Source organism: Suillus paluster (assembly GCF_016628075.1).
Source record: "Suillus paluster strain FC165 chromosome Unknown EDB91scaffold_199, whole genome shotgun sequence".
NCBI classification, from domain to species: domain Eukaryota; kingdom Fungi; phylum Basidiomycota; class Agaricomycetes; order Boletales; family Suillaceae; genus Suillus; species Suillus paluster.
In genome coordinates, this window is record NW_024537759.1 from 26,040 (window position 1) to 44,876 (window position 18,837).

Here is an 18,837-nt window from a genome sequence, read left to right on the forward strand (position 1 = left end):
TTGCGTGCTTTCTATGGCTTGTCAGAATATACTGAATGGGGGTGTTTACATGGCCATTTCCTCATCTGGCTTGATGGTGGTATGAACCCGACAGATATCCATTGGAATTTGCATGACGAGGTTTATCAAAAGAAATTTTTTGCTTTCTTCAACGACATTATTCACCATCATTTGCTGGATGTGGAGGTTGAAATAGAGCCGAGCTACAACCCTCGTCTAGAACGTCCTCCAGCCCCACCTCTGATGCCAGATAGAGATGGTAAATGTGTGCATGATATACTTATTGAGTGGGGTGCTGATATGTTTGCTACGGAGATCAAAAAATGTGGTGAGATGTTGCAGCATCACCATTGCCAACCTGTGTGCCATAAATATGGCAATGTTGATAGATGCAGATTCCTTTTCCCCCACGAAGTTGTAGATGCATCTTACTTTGATCCGGAAAGCAATGCCATTGTTTTAGTCTGTCGTGATGGTACCATGAACTATTTCAACCCATACATACTCGTTTTTTGTCAACACAATCATGACTTGAAGTGTATATTGTCCGGAAAAGGTGTGAAAGCTGCCATGTTTTATATATCAGATTATATCACAAAGATGGATGTTAAGACGTGCGAGATGCTCTCGCTCCTCTCATGCAGTGGCTCGTTTGCCTGACAATACTGAACGGATGGACACTATAGGAAGTGTGAAGATGCTGCTACACAAATGTCTGACTCAGTTTAGTCGACAGTTGCAGATTCATGCCCAACAGGCAGCTAGATATGTTTGTGGGTTTGATGATGGTATCCCTTCTCATAAGTCTGTACCTATGATGTCTTCCTTGCTCTTAGATCATGTCAAATGGAAAAGTCAGGGACAGGACTTGCATCGAGATAACAATGACGTTGATGACGACGACGACGACAATGTTGTAGAACATGTGCACATTCGTGTCACCATGGACAAGAATGGGGATATTGCAGAGATGAATCAAATTCATCATTACATCTATCGGGGTGACACACTAGCTGAGTTGTCTTTCTACGAATTCTGTCGATGTGTTCATATTGAGACGAAGGGTAAACGAAAAGATACCAAGAACACTTTTGAGACATGTCTTGGAGTTTTGAGAAGACATGTCTTGAAAGATGGACACCCGTTGACCAAGACACATCAGTTGATTGAGCACACTAATGAAGAACGTGGTGACTCTACCTTCGAGTACATACTGCGAGTGGTGGGAATGTCTATCCCTCGTCCAAATAATGCAAAGACTTGGACGTGGTTTACACTGGCACATTTCAAGCCCTTTAGCATTGACATGGTATTTCTTCCTGATGACACGACCATCAAAGAGGTCTTTAGCAGGTTTAAATTTCTGGACAGAGCAAATATGATAATGAAAAATTGGGAAGCTATTCATGAATGTGAGGATCAGCGGGATGCTGAACGCTTACTGAAACAAGCTTGGGTAACTGGTAGCACCAAAGCGGATTCGGATACATCTTTGGTCCCCATCTCTGTGGATAGCAAGGTTGATATTATTGGTGTGGCTGGGTCTACAAAGTGTGATTCGCAAGAAGAATTTCGTATTAGTCAGTTTATTCTGCTTCTCAAACAATCCCATTGGCTGAATAAAGCACCGACTGTCACCGCAGAGTCTTGAGAGTATTTTCCTTCGACCACATTTCAAGATCGAGACATTCAAATCCTCTTGAAGAACTGGAAGACTGAAATCAAAAAAAAAAAAAAGAGGAAGCACGTGTAGCAGATCTTCGTCGGAATGCCCTAAACCCTGACCAGCAAATTGAGTGAGCTTTGATTTGTGATACTGAAGTGTGCAGCTCTGTTCGAGATGTTTTAGTTGGATCAGTAGATGACACAGAGACACCTGCCCTAGACGTTATCACATCCGCTGCACTGTCCCCCGATGATGTGATAAAGAAGATTGGGACAGAACATGGTTTAAACGAGCAGCAGTGGATAGCGTTTCGGATCGTTGCCGGTCACTTTGTGTGGAAGCATGTTGTTAAGTGCATTGAAGAGTCTGAACAGCTTACAATGCTTATGACTGGTCCAGGTGGCACAGGAAAGACTCATGTTATAAAGGCAGTCTGTGCAGTCATGCAGTATTATGGATGTGGACATATGATTCAATTACTCGCACCCACTGGCTCCGCTGCGGCTCTTATTGATGGAATGACTGTTCACAGAGGTCTAGGAATCACTATCAAATCTAAGAATAAAGGGAAGGGCAATCGGGAACCTGGTGAGAGTAATCAAGATTATGCAGTGATTGTCAGTGTTCGTAAACGGACTCAGCTTCGTGAGGAGTGGAAAAACATCATGTTCCTGCTGATTGATGAGATTTCCCTGGTTAGTCTTCAACTCCTAGCTGAAATCGATCATGCCCTACACTTCACTAAAGAGAGGCCCAATCAGTGGTTTGGTGGCGTTGCAGTGATCTTTTCCGGGGATTTTTACTAGTATCCCCCGGTCGGTGGGAGTGCCTTGTATATGCCTATTTCTGTATATAGTGGTCAGAGTGATGATGAGATATGCAAAAGGCTTGGACAGTTGGCATGGAAAACAGTCAATACCGTTGTGGGTCTCACTGAACAGCAACACATGAAGAACGACATGACATACAGTGATGCAGTCTGTTGATTGCACGTCAGACAGCGTACTTTTGAGGATGTGGAACTTTTCAATTCATGGTTAATCAAAAGTGTTAATTGTCCAGATGGTGTGGACATGAGCGACGGTGACAACTATTCTGCATCAGTGATTGTTGCTACTAATGCCCTCCGTGAAGCCATTAATGGACATAAAGCAGAAGTTAGTTGTGGCAAAGGGTGTCTTGTCTCTTGTTATTCTTTAGACAAATGTTCTCACAAGGTTCTCAATGGAGACGAGTGTCGGAAGCTAATTCGCCTTGATATGGCCGCACTTCATTCAACTCAGACATTACCTGGCTGTTTGCCTCTATATGTTGATATGCCTGTCATCCTGTGCCTTCGTAATTTGTCGACGGATCTTGGTATAACAAATGGGTCGCAAGGTTTTGTGCGCAAGATTTTGACAGAGAATTGTCCTAATGGGCTGCCATACGCAACCTGTGTAATTGTGCATTTTCCATTGTCTAAAGTGCAGCTGAGTGACCTTGCGCCAGGAGACTTCCCCATCACACCGGTTAGTTGGATGTTCACGACTCTACTCCAAGGTTCAGATGGCGCCTTGGAAAAATTGCCAATCATGTTGAGAGGTGATCCGTCAGAGCACCGAGCCGGTTCCAGATAAATATATCTAACTGTTCCAGTTCTATGTACCTTAGCTGCCAGTGTCACTGGACGTCATCCACCCTAGTTACTGACCATTTTCTCTTTTCTATTTAAGGATGGCTAGACACTATACTCGCACCTCAGTCTTTCTACCATTGACTGAGGTGCGCATACCATTCATATTATACTATACATGATACTTACTAGCGGTCCTACAGACTCACGCTACCTTAGGTTAGTTTACACGAATAGAGTCTTTCTACCATTGACTGAGACTCACGCTACCTTAGTTCTCGCTCTTTAACAGGTTATGAGCCCTGACTAAAAGGTAGCGACATCTTCTCCTCGAAATCTCTCATTCTCTCGCCGATAACCACTCGGCTCTGACACTACCATGTCGTCTCCTGACTCCCTTCCCAAAACTGAACGATATCCGCATGAGAAGCTCACCCTCGACGGATCCAACTACTCTCAATGGGCCACTGGCTTTAAGATGTGGTCTGGCGGCATTGGACTATGGCCATATATCAACGGCGACGAGACGGAACCATCACCTCCAGCCACACTCACGGACGTGGATCAAAACATTATTCGCGCAGAGAAACACGACGAGCGAGTACGAGTCTACAAGCAACGCCGACTCCTCGCTCTCAGCGCTCTGTCCACGGCAATTGATGCGCAGGACTTCGTCCACCTCCGCAATATAGATGATCCGCACGTGGCGTGGATTGCTCTAGAGAAGAAGTACCTTCCCCAAAAAGCTATTCAATTCAATCAATACCTGGACCACCTGTTCACCATTCCCAAGGCGCATGACAGTGCCTCCATCGCCCAAACCATGCAAACCCTTACTGTGCTGAAATCAGACCTTGCAGCTCTCTCTGTCACCACAGTCGCACCCTCCACCACCAGTGTCGTTACAACTGCGGCAAAGGACGAGTACAAGATCCCGGACGCAATCTTCGTGCATGTTCTATTGCGCACCCTACCTGACTATTATGACCCCCTTCATCAAACCCTCGTCAACAGCGACACTTCGCTAGACTTCAGCGATGTTGTGAATCGCCTGAAGACTCAGGAATTGCACCGTGCTGGGACCAGTGGCAGTGACCACGTGGCCATGCTCTCTGGACACCGAGGAGGAAACTCCTCCAACCCCAAGACCAGCGATCGTGTCCCACCGAAAGGATTTGATGAGACGAAAGGGGATGGCTGGATAGTAGGATGGCGACCTAAATGCGGCCACTGTCAAAAGGCCGGTCATGTCTGGGTACAGTGCCGTGCACGGCTCTCCAAGGACAACAAGACTCCAAAGTCAGCACCTAGTCCTTCCTCCCCTGCCGCTACCACCGCTGACACGGTGTCCTCCCTGCCAGACCCAACTGACGAGTCTATCACACCACTTCCATTCGTCCTTACGCTAAAGGATCACTCAGCCAATATCTCATCAGCCCTTACTTTACCGGCTGGATCCTTCCATGTAGACTCTGCCTCAACGGCTCATATGGAGCCCGAAATATCACGCTTTTCTCACTGTTAGCTCCAGGATGGGGTAAAGTGAAGCTTGTTCTCCGGTTTGGTGATTCGTTGACGGAACACGAGCTCGAGTTCCTACATGTCCCCGATCTACGTTGCACACTCATTTCGGTCTCCACCCTCGCCTCTGCTCATATATCCTTCACGACAACCTCCAAAGGGGGAACACTGCGCTCTAACGATGGCAATGGGCTGTACATCGCCCACGTGCACCAGAAAGGCGGATTATATCTGCTAGATGCGACATACCACATGGCTTATTCCACCCCTGCACGCGCGATGCTCACAAAGGCTACGCCTCCATCTCTCAATACGTGGCATCGTCGTCTTGGGCATGCTGGTTTTTCGACCATTATGAAGGCCATGGGACATGTCAGTGGAATGAACATTGACAAGACCACGCTGCATCATCACGTCGACGGCGCCGACACGATACACTGTGTGTCCTGTGTTATGGGAAAACATAAACGACTTCCCTTTCCTGCCGTTGCACGCCGCGCTAAAGCGACAGCCGACCTCGTTCACTCCGACGTCTGGGGACCAGTCAACATCACTTCCTCTACCGGTGACCACTATTTTGTGGTATTCACTGATGACTACACGAGGTACTCAGTGGTCTATCTAATGCGTGCCAAATCCGAAGTCTTTGATCGTTTCCGGCACTTTATGCCCTGGATAGAGACGCAATCTGGGGGGCGTGTCAGGCGGCTTCGCAGTGACAACGGAGGCGAGTACATGTCGAGGGAATTTCTGACCTACCTTGGGGAACATGGTATTGAGCACGAAACCACCATGCCCTGGACTCCCCAGCAAAATGGTGTCGCAGAACGCGGGCACCAAACCATTGTCACTCGTGCACTCAGTTCACACCACCTGAGTGGCTTCCCGCGTTCGTTCTGGGGCTGGGCAATTCTGAACTCAGCCCACATCAAGAACATGCTCCCTTCCTCATCTCTCGCTGGTCGCACACCATTTGAGGTGTTCTATGGTCGCAAGCCGGACGTCGGCTACCTTCGCCCATTCGGTTGCCTTGCCTATGCGCACATACCAGAGGACACCCGCCGCAAGTACGACTTCGTCTCTCGTCGCTGCTTCCTACTTGGCCATGTACGGAATGCAGGCTACACTCTCTGGGATCCCTCTACCAAACGCGTCGTGCGTTCCCGTCATGTCCACTTCGACGAACACGTGTTCTATGGGGATCCTGCTTCCTCACCCCTCGCTCCTCTCCTTCGTGACTCGACGGATCTCCCTGCTGTCACTTCATCGGTGGGAGGTGTCTCTCAATCAGTGGGAGCGCAGGCTGGTGAGCCACCTCTATCGACCCCTGCTGACTGCGTACCACAGGTGTCAGTGGGAGAGCATGACGACCCACCTGACCAGAACGATCTGCCAGTAACACCTGACCCAACTGAACAGGTAACACCGCCTATCCCACAGCAACCTCCAATACCTCCTCCCCCTGCACCTCCATTGGATATTCCGCCTCGTCGCAGCACTCGTTCACGCCAACCGGTACAAGCAGGCCATATCGCACCCTCTGGCACCAGCGCAACAGCCATACCAACACGACGAGTTCCTGTTGCCGAACGCTGGACATATGTACCAGAGTCCTCAGCCAGTCAGCACGACAACGACAGTACCGAATCCGCAATGCACACAGCTACTGAACCTCCCAGACCTACCGAACCTCCCAAACGCTCAAACATAGTCATACCCGAAACCATCAACAAAGCTCGGTCATTACCAGAGTGGCCTCAATGGTCAGACGCCTGCAAATCCGAGCTACAGTCAATGCAGGACCTCAAAACACACAAACTCATGCCACTCCCAGAAGGACGCAAAGCGATTGGTTCGAGATGGGTGTTCACGGTAAAGACTGACGAAGAAGGCAACATCACCCGTCACAAGGCACGCTTCGTCGCGCAGGGATACACGCAAGTTGAGGGGATCGACTATACAGAAACGTTCGCGGCCGTTGCCAAGTACGACACAGTTCGTATTCTCCTCGCCCTCGCGGCGAAATTCGACCTTGAACTGGACCAGATGGACGTACGTACCGCCTTCCTCAACGCTGACCTCAAGGAGGACATCTACCTCAAGCAACCGGCTGGTTTCAAAGACCCTGAACATCCGGACTGGGTGTGGAAGCTGGAGAAAGCGATTTATGGGTTGAAGCAGGCGGGGTATGAGTGGAACCAGACACTGGATGAGTACCTGCGGAAAGAGGGGTTCAGATTCGTAAGGAGCGAAGCTGATCACAGTCTGTATGTCCTCCACGAGGGAGACAAAGTCATATGGCTAGTCGTCTATGTCGACGACATGCTCGCAGCGTCGAACTCTCGCGATTACCTGGACAAGTTCAAGACACAGCTAAAACAACGCTTCGACTTATCGGATCTCGGTCCCGCTCGCCACTTCCTTGGCATGCACATTATGCGCGACCGTGAGAAGAGGCTCCTCACCATTAGCCAGAAGGCTTACCTTGAGAAGATTCTCGAGAACGCCGGCATGACACTGTGCAATCCTGTCAGTACACCTATGACACCTGGAGTAACCTTGCAGAAGGCTACACGTCCCCCAACGAGTGAAGAAGCGGACGCCATTGCGTCGATCCCATATCGCCGAACTATCGGTGAACTCAACTATGCTATGCGAACCACTCGCCCCGACATCGCTTACCCAGTTTCATGCCTCTCCCGATACATGGAGAACCCCAGTATCGACCATCATCGTCAACTCAAACATCTTCTCCGGTACATTCGTGGAACTACGGATTTAGTACTCATCTTCGGCTCGTCGAACGAGGGACTCGTTGGACACTCGGATTCGGACTATGCTGCAGATCGAGACGATAGCAAGTCCACCAGCGCTTATGTCTATCAACTGTTCGGAGGGCCCATTAGTTGGAAGTCTCAGAAGCAATCTGTGGTCGCTACCTCGACCACGGAGGCCGAATATATAGGTCTATCGAATGCTTCACGCGAAGCATTATATCTAATCCAGCTTCTACACGACTTCCGCCTTGACCCCGAACTCTACAATCCCGCACTCCTATATGGAGACAACCAGTCCAGTATTGCGCTCTCGAAGAATCCAAGATTCCACGAAAGAGCCAAACATATTCGCGTCCACTACCATCTCATCCGCAACCTCGTCGACACGAACAAGATCGAACTCCAGTACAAATCCACCTCGGAGATGATTGCTGATAGTCTAACGAAGGCATTACCTCGCCCAGCTGGGATCCAGCATCGGGAAAACATGGGACTACGTCGTCAAGACCTGCCAGGCGCTCTGACGAGTGGGAGTGTTGAGAGGTGATCCATCAGAGCACCGAGCCGGTTCCAGATAAATATATCTAACTGTTCCAGTTCTATGTACCTTAGCTGCCAGTGTCACTGGACGTCATCCACCCTAGTTACTGACCATTTTCTCTTTTCTATTTAAGGATGGCTAGACACTATACTCGCACCTCAGTCTTTCTACCATTGACTGAGGTGCGCATACCATTCATATTATACTATACATGATACTTACTAGCGGTCCTACAGACTCACGCTACCTTAGGTTAGTTTACACGAATAGAGTCTTTCTACCATTGACTGAGACTCACGCTACCTTAGTTCTCGCTCTTTAACAAATCACTCATTATCAGCTTCCGATCCAACCAGCATTTGCGGTAACGGGACACTCTGCGCAGGGGAAAACACTTCCAAAGGTCTTAATAAATCTACACGAGGGTGGATTTGCTGCTTATGTTGCTGCGTCTCATGCACAGACTCATGATGGTTTGTGCATATCTTGTCCAGTGACACTTGATCAGTTAAACAAGCCTCTTCCTTCAGATCTATTACAAGAAGCACAAAGATTTGATGCGATAGAGCACAACACATATATCAAGCACGGATTCCGTGATGGCACTGTTGTGGATGTCCCAGATGCAGAAGCTGAGTATTCGATGAAGCATTCGAAAGTGGTTGCTGCAGAGTTTGATACTGATAATCCGCCAGCGAAGATGAAACACAAACGCAAGTTCTCCGAAATTGATGTTGGGATAGGGTTGCCTTCCTGGTCATGAACCGCAGTCCCTCCATTGTCTAGCAAAAATTAGTGCTGGATGTACCTGGTCATCGGAGGACTGGTCGTGTTCTTACAATAGTGTTTTCATGGTTCTGTTTCATGCTTATCGTTGTGGAGACACTATATGGAAGAGTTTATGGATCTTCGATCAGGATGAACTGCGTGTGTCACTCTCTCACTCTTTTTGTGTACTGGCGTCTCAGACTCACATCCATTCACAGGATCTCTTCAACCATTTCCGTGACGATTTCCGGGATGTTCTATCTGCACGGAATCCACAACACTTCCCTCGTACCGGTATGGTAGGGGCTTCCGTCACTCGCATGCTTGAGTCTATTCTGCCTTTGTTATCGCTCTTGCTGTGTGGAATTGCATCAATTACAGACCCAGAACATGACAGTATCCCAGCTGTGACTTCAATTGATCTCTCGTTTGAATTCCCGACCATGTGTGTTCCATTACCTGAATCTGTAGTTGCACACAATGAATCTATTTCCTTGCAGCAGTGGGTTGATCTATGGCTTCATTATCACGCGAAGAGATCTGCTATACCCGAGGGAGTGGTGTCTGCCTGGAACATGTCATTGTGTGATGGAACTTTTGCATGGAACATCAAGTTGGCGACATCTCTGTGCTTCATTTTTTTTCCATGCAATTCATTGCTCGGTCAAACTGTCCCTCAGGCTCACTATTCCTTGTTTGACAGAAAAGCAAGCACAGTACGCTCTTTGCGGAATCATATACTTAGGTGGCTATCATTTTTCGGCTTGGATTTTAGATGACTCTGATATCTGGAGTTATGATGGCAGAGAAAATGATGGAAACCCTCGTTTTGACGCAAAAATCTCCGAGATGAATAAATTGGATATCTCTTGCCTGAATGGTCAGGAGGTGCACATCTATGTCTATAGCCTCCAAAATGCCAATCAACTCCAGACTTAAATTGAATGTTGCGCCTATGTCTGCAGTCTATAAAACACCGATCACCTCAATCGTTTGTGTACCTTTAGACTTCTACACAAGGCTTCTGCAAATCAGTTGCCTTGCATCTTGCATCGTGGTACGTGCAATTATTTTATTTATTTTGTTTTCGTGCTGTTCACTGCTGCTCAAATTTGGTCTTATAGACTATACTGTGCACCATATAAAAACCCAGCCGGTGTGATTCTAACCTCCAACCATCCATCTACTTTTGCCTTATTTGTTGTGCTAAGCATCCTTCAGTTTTGTACAATGTCTCAGCCATCAACCCCCATGCCTTCCCCAGATGCTTGTTCATTGAGCACCCTTTCCTCCCCTATGCCGTCTCAGGAAAATACTCCTGACACATCTGCCGGTAGTTCTACGACAAATTCATCTCTACTTTACACCTCGCTTATTGGTACTGTGAACTCTCCCTTCGCTGCCAATGCAGAGATGTTAGTGAACATCCCTATTAACAATAACCCCCATCCTCTTCACTCTGTTTTCAATGATGGTGCAAACTATTGGGTTGGTCCTGATGGCAATGTGCTCCGCCTCATGTTTCTGGTCAAGTTGCACCTCGAGGGCCGTTACAATAAGTCTGGAGAGTACTTCAATCTCCCAGAAACAGGTGTAAGTTTCCGTCATCCAGCTGCTAATAAAGACCTCTTACAAACCATATGTCATACAGCTTGATCTCGCTGATATCACAAACGCAAAAATCCAGTTTGAGGTCCTTCCTTTGGACGACAAAGAGAAGAACTGCCCTGTCTTGGTGATAGGGTGCTCCCAGTTTGCAATGACGCTTCTCTACGCTCTACATTCGGAGGCCGAGGAAGCCCACAATGCATGTGAGTTGTTTACTACATCCTTCGCTTGCACACAAATTCATCAATTCGCTAATACAGTGTTGGATGCAGGCACAATCCCTCTGAACGTGCCATTTTGGCGCACCTACAAGGAAGATGATAAGTACAGCCTTGTTGTCATGGCTGGCGCTGCATTCAAAGATGTACCAGATCTGAAAACAGCAATGACTCCCCAAATGTCTCGTGCTGAGGCTATTAGTAAGTCGAATTCAACTACTATACCCCATCCAACTGATGTAAAATCTCGAAACAGAATGCGCGGGTCTGATGAGTCCAAGTGAGTCCGTCATTATTTCTGCTTTGGCACAATTGTAACCTGCTCTCGTGATTGTAGGCAAGGCAAGGGCGAATGCCAAAAAATTCAGTCAGGTCCTTGACAATAACGAAGGCAAGAAGTCTAATAGTATGTTTTATGTTTTATGTTTTATGTTTTATGTTTTGAGCTATGACATCCTGACCATGCAAATACTAGCAGGTTCTTCCTGGCACATTTGTGACCTCAAAGATTCAAGGGGTCAATACTCTGCCTTGTTGAACACATATGATCTACATGGCACAAGGGTTCAGAGCCCCGACGACCGAGATGAGCACAGTGTTCACATTCACGTCAGTGACTACAAGACCAAACTCAAAGAGGGTATGATTGTTGAGTTAGAGGTCATCTTAAAACTGTAAGTCCTTGGTTCTTTTGAACAGGGTTCGATATTCTGACGTCTTGTAGGTGGAATATCAAACCACGTAGAGACAACCCCAACCCCCGCAATGTCAATGGTTCTCATATATACCAGATCATGCTGCAACACATGCAACTTCTGCCTTGCACTAAGTACACTCAGCCCATTTTTGTGGACTCGCTCAAGGATAGGAAGGGGAAAAGAAAGGCCACAGATGAGATGACAGGGCAGTCGCCCACTAAAAAAGGTTCTTTTACTGGTGTGTCTGACAAGGACGAGTTGGAGTATACTATGGTCAAGTAGGTTCACGCGATTGTCTTTCTTGGTGGCTTTTTTTTGTCTTGGGCTCAATTCTGCCGCTTGAACTGTATAAATGACCTATACTATATTGTTGTTACGAATATCTGCAAATCATATCTTGTCTGTGTTTTCTTGCGGAGTTGGGGATTGGCACTCGCACCGCTACAATTAGTTACAGTGCTTTGCATAAAAAAACTGCAGTCGTCCGCACAGCAAAACGTGTTTGGTCAGGCTTGCTCGTCCATTTGGAGAACAGATCAGTGACCTGTCCCACCATGGCTCCTCACCTCAGCCCACAGCTCAGGGAACACATCATAGTATGGCACTATGAGCAAGGAAAGAATGCACGAGAGATTGCCGAGCGAGCAGGTTGTTCCGAACAGACCGTTTTATGATATATTGCGCTTGCATCACGACTTTGGTCAAACCACCATCCATTTGTTCATCAGAATGTGTGGCCTTGTAGTCTTGAACTGGACAACATGAACTACATCTATTCCATACTTGAAGCCAATCTGTGTCTATATTTAGATGAGATACAGCACCTTCATGATGTTTGTGATGTTGATGTTTTGATTGCAACTATATCATGAGCACTTCAGAGACTTGCATTCACACACAAGCAGATAGCAAAGGAGGCTATGGAGAGGGATGAGCTAGTTCAGGCAACTTGGCAGGCTCAATATGGAGACATACCAATAGAATGCTTTCTGTGGCTCGACGAGTCCAGTGTTGATGATCACACTAATCAACGACAGGGTGGATGGGCTCCAATTGGTCACACATGTGTTCAGCAGCAGACTTTCATCTGTGGGTAGCGGTTCTCGGTAGCTGGTGGCTGGCTAACTGGTTGGGCAAGGTGTCCACAAACATGGCGAGGATTGACTATTTCCTCTTGCAAGATATAGAAATGAGGCAGATTGAGAGCACCATCTACAATACTTACAAGTTATGTGTCTGCTCTTGCTCAGACTATATGCTATGTTAAGTTTCAACCATGAGTTCTGTACAACCTTTATCGCTTGCTGCTCAAGATGCAATTGAAGATCTCCTGACGGACTTTATGAGTGCCCTTTCAATGACACAACTCCAGCAAGTTCTCGAGGCCTTCTTGCAACTCAATTTTCTTTCCCACAGATCACAATATCTGAAATTGTTCCAGCTCAGATGCCTCATATCATCACTTTCTGCAAGACACATTGTACTTTGAGCTGCAACAGGCTCTGGAAAGTGCAAGTTGGAAGTTCTCCATACAATTTATCGAGCCGATGTCGTCTGAACGCAAAAGCTGGGCACTACAAACTCAGGAGTTTGTTGATTGATCGTTGATGCAAGGAATTGCCTGGTTATCAAGATCATGCAGGCCAATCCCGAGCTGCTCTAGGTATGCATTCCGTGCAACTTTAATGTTGCCATCAGTGGTGGACTCGTCATTTGTTGTGGTTCTCAACACGTACTCTTGAGTCTTTGATTGTGAAGGTGGTGGTCAGTAGGAGTGATGTTTGAATGCTGGAGAACTCGTGAGATATTCAAAACCAGGATGATTGTCAATTAGAATTTTAATGATGTCAAGGACCATATGTTCGGACATATCACACATTTGTGAACGTGTAGGGCAGACGTCCTTGACAAATGTAATCAGGTTGCATTTAGCACGGTTTTCGAGTGTAGGTTGAAGCTCTACATCTCGCATTGTTGTGTTACGAAGGGGATAGATAATAGTTGTGGTACCCGATTGGACTTTTGGTGGAGCTAAGGGATGTTGTTCAACATCAATCAAAGTGGATACTTGGATGTTATCCCATCCGATCATATGTGGTCCACGAGATACTAGACATGCACGCTGAATCTGGCCGTCAGCCATGGCAGCATGAGCATTGTGTAATGTGTCATAGGCAAGAGAAAGACCACAACATGCAAGTAAATCAATGGTTTTGCATGATGAACCACCACTAAATAAACATAATCCATGGATCATCTGGAAGGCAAGATTGTTTTGGGAGCGAATGTTCACAATCTGCGACTCAATTGCGGTACAGTACTGTTCATAAATTATTCATCATTAGTACATACAATCACCTGAATGCACACAACACTTACCATCTTGATGTTCTGCTTCTTGTTCTCCTTTGCAGCTCATGCTGTCTGCATAGCTGACAAAAAGATGTGTCATAGCCATGGAGTGGTTTCTCGTAGTCGTGCCATGAGCAAAGCATCAAGGTCAAATGAGAGGAGTAGTTCGGGGGTGACATCTTTTGATGACATGCCAAAAATATCCTTAGCAGCCTCCATCTCAGCATCAACCTCATTGGTGACTATTTCAATAGCGATTGGTCGTAAAATGACATGAAGTTGCTCCCTCGCTCGATCATCAGCATCCAACACATTGAGAAACTGCACAAGGGCCTTGCTTCGAAAAAACCTTCTTTCCAAGGTAGCATGGAGGTCTTGTTCGAGATAGAGTGCAACATGAGGTCCATGACTGTCATCCGAAGCCCACGAAGGATTTTTAGGACCACAAGGATTTTTTCATCAATGTTGAGGCTCGAAGGATTGACAATCCAAATCAAAGGCTCAACAGGTGGCTGATATTGCGGCATGGGCTGGTGAAAGGCATGAAAAGGTATCATTTTATCGTCCTATTAGATGTTAAGTACTGTTGCTTGATGGACTATGATGTTTGAGAGGCGTACAATACTTTGCTTAAGGTGCGAACGAAGGACTTGTGTCAACGCTGTACAAAATACAACAATTACCTAAATCGGCATCACTGGCATCTGTCAAATTTCAAACTCCTCGCTGCTCCTGCCAAATTTTTCCGAGATCGACCAGTCTGACTACCTCAAGCACTTAACAAAGACGTAGTCCAGACTGGTTACGAGTCTACCTTGTACTACCCTTATTATCATCTTCGCAACATGGGATTTCACAAGATCAGTCGTGACGTGAAACTTGCAACAATCCAACTCCATGAACGGAACTGAATTCTGAGCCTTCGTGACATCCTAGATTCCTGCGGATTTTTCGAATGCACTTGGTTTCGGATTTTGAGGCTCTGGCGCCAAACCAGCGATGTCGTGAACCGTCAGCCTAGCACAGCAATGTGTGGTCGTCTGCGTGCTCTCGATCATGAAGATATTGATTGCCTGCTTCGTCTTGTAAGGCAGAATCCTGACTATATTTTGGACAAACTCATGCACCTCCTTGCAACAAACCAATTCATATCTGTCCATTTCACGACAATCTTCTGCGAGCTCGAACGTGCTGATGTGAGCTACAAGAAACTCAAGGTGGTGTAAGGATCTTCGTGGGCTGGGACTGCTCAGGCTCATTATCTTCTCCGTCAGAGTCAGAGTCAGGTTCCTCTTCCTCCGAAAGTTCTTTGATTCAAGTATTGTCCTCGTTGGAGCCATTGGAATCAAGGTCACTGTCATGCTCTAGCAGGCTCTTGTGTTTTCTGAGGCAGGAATAGTTATAAATGGCACGATGATAATGAATTACAGGGAATATGAGTGTACGACGAGCAAAATTTCACCAAGTTCAACATTTCCTAATTGAACGAAAATTTCACGCCACTGCCATCCTTTACAGGATGTACGTCACGCCGGTATGTATTGAACATCCAGTTGCCAAATGGACGGTGAGCAGATCCCTTCCATTTGCCTCATGTGATTGACTGATACCATGTACCGTAGGCGACTTATTGTGACAATGTGGGCGTCACGGACAAGGGTTACATACTACATAGTAACTTCTACTAGGTTCGTGGCACCCGCGTGGCCCTATATAGGCCCTAACCACGAGCGCCCGCAATTTTGCTCTCAACACTCAAGTACTCAAGTACTCACGACCCACGCCACATAGCTTGCTTCTCATGAATCGAGCAGCCCAGCTTGATAAATGTTTCAACAACATTCTCAGAGGCAAAGTCCCTGCCGATGCACGAAGCTACCCTCTCTTATTGGAAGTGATTTGTACACAGCAAGACCCTGCGACCTGCATCAACAAAATCGTAGAGAGCTCCCATGGCTCAAACGCAGTTCAGGCTGCCATGCGTCACAATACCAGTTCCCAATTCCTCAATGACACTGCAACCAAGCTTCTGTTATATCTCTTCCGAGCACCGAACCTCGGTGATGTCTTGGATCACTTGCTCACCGCCATCGTTGATCCCCCAATTTTTTGGAGTGCCTTCAGCCAAGCATTCGATCAAGGTGAGCTCAATGAGCCAGCCCAGGAAGCATTCGCGGTGCTCCTCCTTCGCCTCATGTCCCTCACTATGGGGAATACGTCATCATACCGTGATGTCGCAAAGAAGCCTAGTACCCTTACGAGGCTTCTCAATTCATCGCAACAGACCGTCAAAGACATTGGCTACTGCATCGAAGATATTCTTTCCACCTTCAATTCTGGTGCACCTACCGCTGCAGTCGGTGGACCTGGTGGTCGGCATGATAACGATTTTGTCGACTTCAGGGAGATCTCCATTCTTCCAACTGCAGACAAGATCCTCTGCCAGCAGCTTCCTTTCAGTCGCCCAAGCAGTGTATTGGAGGATCCTGATGGCGAAGAAACTCGTACAGCTGACTACCTGGATAACACCTTCCACTTGCTGCGTGAAGAGATGCTACATGAGATGAGAGAAGAACTCCAGCCCGCTTTAGGGAAGAAGAAAGGGCGTCATCGTGGGCTCATCATTGATGATGTCACACTCGAGGGTGTTTACAGTGGTACAGATGATAGAAAGACTCGGTGGGGCATCAAGCTCAAATGCAAAGACGATTTCAAGTCGATGAAGAATGTCCCCGACAAGCAGCGCAAGCATTACCTCGAGAAAGATCCTGTGGGTGTCAAAATTCTCAAACATCAGTCTCTCGTTTGCGTACTTTCGGGAAATCAAATTCTTAGTCTCGCGACGGTTCATCGTGTCGAGGCACTGCTTGCGCAGAAGCCACCTGTTGTCAGTAATTCAGTTGGAAGGGGAGTCTAGCATCGCAAAGACTCTCCTTCAACTGCAGTCATCCGATCCCATTCGGCTCATCCAGATCGACACTGCAATTTTTGCCTTCGATCCGGTCTTGAAGGCTCTGCAGAACACCCAGTTCATTCTGCTTTCAGAGGAGCTCCTGTTCTGGAAGGACGGGAACCTTATCGGCAGCGCCTCGGTGACTGCGACTGAGATCACACGACCCCTCGCTATGAATCCCTCTGTGGATTTGCAGCAGCTCCTGGGGACTTCATCTTAGTATTGTGCTTGATAAGTCTCAGGCAGGCATCACTTCTGGCAGGACTCACGCAGAGGCTTTCCCTCATCCAGGGCCCTCCAGGTAGTGTTAATATCGACCGCCTATGCATATCCATTTTGCTGACATGCCACAGGAACTGGGAAGTCATTCATTGGCGCGCTGCTTGCGAAGGCTATCCACGATCACACCGAACAGAAAATTCTTGTAGTCTGCTACACGAACCACGCCCTGGATCAATTCCTGGAAGATCTCATGAAGATCGGTATCCCTGACACTCACATTGCCCGTCTCGGTGGCAGAGCAAACGCACAGGTCGCCCATCTTGGCGTTGCGGGGAAGAAAGAGCATGTCACCCGATCGAAAGCTGATTGGACTATCATCGACAACCTGAAGAATTCATCGGGATTTCACTGCGACTCTCTAGAGGACGCCATGGACAGGTTCATAGCCTCCAAGATTGACTTCAAGGACGTCCTCATGTACATCGAGTTCGAGGAACCGAACTTCTTTGATGCATTCCGCGTACCTGAAGATGATTCATGAATGACTCGTGTCAGCAAGAAGGGCAAACCAGTCGACGCTGAAGAACTCATCTTTCAGTGGTCCAGAGGATTTGGCGCTGGGCAGTTCAAAGACGAGCCCAACATACGTCAGGCGGCTGATATCTGGGGTATGCCTCCAGATGCTCGTCAGAAGATGTTGGAGCAATGGAAGTCGGAGATACGCAAAACCATCCTCGAAGAGATTTGCACACTTGGCAAGAACTACAATGAATGTCAAGATCAACTGACACGCAAATTCAGAGAAGGGATGGTCGCAACCCTCATGGGGAATAGAATCATTGGATGCACAATGACTGGAGCAGCCAAGTTCGCACAAGACATTCGTGGGGCGAAACCTGATGTCCTTCTCAGTTGAGGAGGCTGGTGAGATTCTCGAAAGTCACGTCCTCACTGCGATGGGTGAGAGTACCAGTCAGATGATTCTCATTGGCGATCACAAGTACGTGAGCCAATGGTCATATTTGGGATATCCTGCTGATGTTGGTTCTTCACAGGCAGCTGCGTCCCAAAGTCAACAACTACAAGCTGACTGTTGAAAAGGGCGATGGATTTGAACTCAACAGATCACTATTCGAGCGCCTGGTTCTCAGAGGCTTCCCTCATGAAAACTCTGACAGCCCAACACCGTATGCGTCCGGAAATTTCAGCGTTCATCAGGAAGCTCACGTACCCCGACCTCACCGATGCTGCCAAGACCCAGGGCCATGATGACATTCGCGGGATCCAGAACAACTTCATCTTCATCGACCACACCCATCCCGAGGATAACGACCCTCGTATTGCCAACCGAGGCGACGGGGCCTCGTCGTTGTCAAAACAAAACACCTATGAAGTTGAAATGGTTTGGAAGATCGTACGCTATCTCGCCCAGCAAGGCTATGGGACGGACAAGCTGGTCGTTTTCACACCATATCTTGGGCAGCTCTCAATGCTTCGAGATGTTCTGAAGAGGGACAATGACCCTGTGCTCAATGTGTTATGCTGAAGTATAACGCAGGCAAAACAATAACCAATAAGACCAAAGGTCTATCGATACGTTCAAGACAACAGTCTTAAGAACGTCCAAAATCAGGTCAAGGCTAAGTACCGAAGAGGTAACTTAGAATCAAGTCAGATATTCAGAGGAAAACCAGTGTAGGTTAAGCTGAAGAATCAGCGTCACCTAGCCAGGGTTTATATAGGATACTGGGTACAGGGTATGACGTAATAATAGGTATGTATCAGTAAGCACATGCGTAAGCAATGAGGCGTCTGAGTAATACCGAACTAAATATAGCATGATAAGAGACATGTGTAGTAAGCGTGGATCAAGGGAAAAAGAAGTAAGTAAACACAGC

At 47.3% G+C, this 18,837-nt stretch overlaps 6 protein-coding genes across 6 annotated transcripts; 5 read left to right on the forward strand and 1 right to left on the reverse strand.

The window, feature by feature from the left end:
• Positions 1-243: 243 nt before the first annotated feature.
• On the forward strand, positions 244-660 carry EDB91DRAFT_1064440 (uncharacterized protein; the record flags this gene model as incomplete). The annotated part of the gene is made up of 1 exon (XM_041314702.1): positions 244-660. One exon carries the CDS (start codon positions 244-246, stop codon positions 658-660), a length of 417 nt encoding a protein of 138 aa, XP_041169271.1.
• Positions 661-1,887: 1,227 nt separating this feature from the next.
• EDB91DRAFT_1064441 (DNA helicase Pif1 like protein) lies at positions 1,888-2,472 on the forward strand (the record flags this gene model as incomplete). The annotated part of the gene is made up of 1 exon (XM_041314703.1): positions 1,888-2,472. A coding segment is annotated over one exon (585 nt), but the record flags the coding sequence as incomplete, so codon positions are not given.
• Positions 2,473-2,739: 267 nt separating this feature from the next.
• On the forward strand, positions 2,740-3,285 carry EDB91DRAFT_1064429 (uncharacterized protein; the record flags this gene model as incomplete). The annotated part of the gene is made up of 1 exon (XM_041314700.1): positions 2,740-3,285. One exon carries the CDS (start codon positions 2,740-2,742, stop codon positions 3,283-3,285), a length of 546 nt encoding a protein of 181 aa, XP_041169273.1.
• Positions 3,286-10,118: 6,833 nt separating this feature from the next.
• On the forward strand, positions 10,119-11,694 carry EDB91DRAFT_1088475 (uncharacterized protein; the record flags this gene model as incomplete). Its single annotated transcript, XM_041316446.1, has 7 exons — positions 10,119-10,481; positions 10,540-10,699; positions 10,757-10,915; positions 10,971-10,994; positions 11,052-11,120; positions 11,193-11,388; positions 11,439-11,694. 7 exons carry the CDS (start codon positions 10,119-10,121, stop codon positions 11,692-11,694), a joined length of 1,227 nt encoding a protein of 408 aa, XP_041169274.1.
• Positions 11,695-13,177: 1,483 nt separating this feature from the next.
• EDB91DRAFT_1088476 (uncharacterized protein) lies at positions 13,178-13,870 on the reverse strand (the record flags this gene model as incomplete). The annotated part of the gene is made up of 2 exons (XM_041316447.1): positions 13,178-13,443; positions 13,792-13,870. The coding sequence occupies 2 exons, from the start codon at positions 13,868-13,870 to the stop codon at positions 13,178-13,180; spliced, it is 345 nt and encodes a 114-aa protein (XP_041169275.1).
• A 1,695-nt stretch (positions 13,871-15,565) lies between these two features.
• On the forward strand, positions 15,566-18,485 carry EDB91DRAFT_1351510 (P-loop containing nucleoside triphosphate hydrolase protein; the record flags this gene model as incomplete). Its single annotated transcript, XM_041326137.1, has 8 exons — positions 15,566-16,651; positions 16,710-16,901; positions 16,964-17,018; positions 17,071-17,425; positions 17,495-17,823; positions 17,852-17,939; positions 17,995-18,126; positions 18,158-18,485. 8 exons carry the CDS (start codon positions 15,566-15,568, stop codon positions 18,483-18,485), a joined length of 2,565 nt encoding a protein of 854 aa, XP_041169276.1.
• Positions 18,486-18,837: the final 352 nt, after the last annotated feature.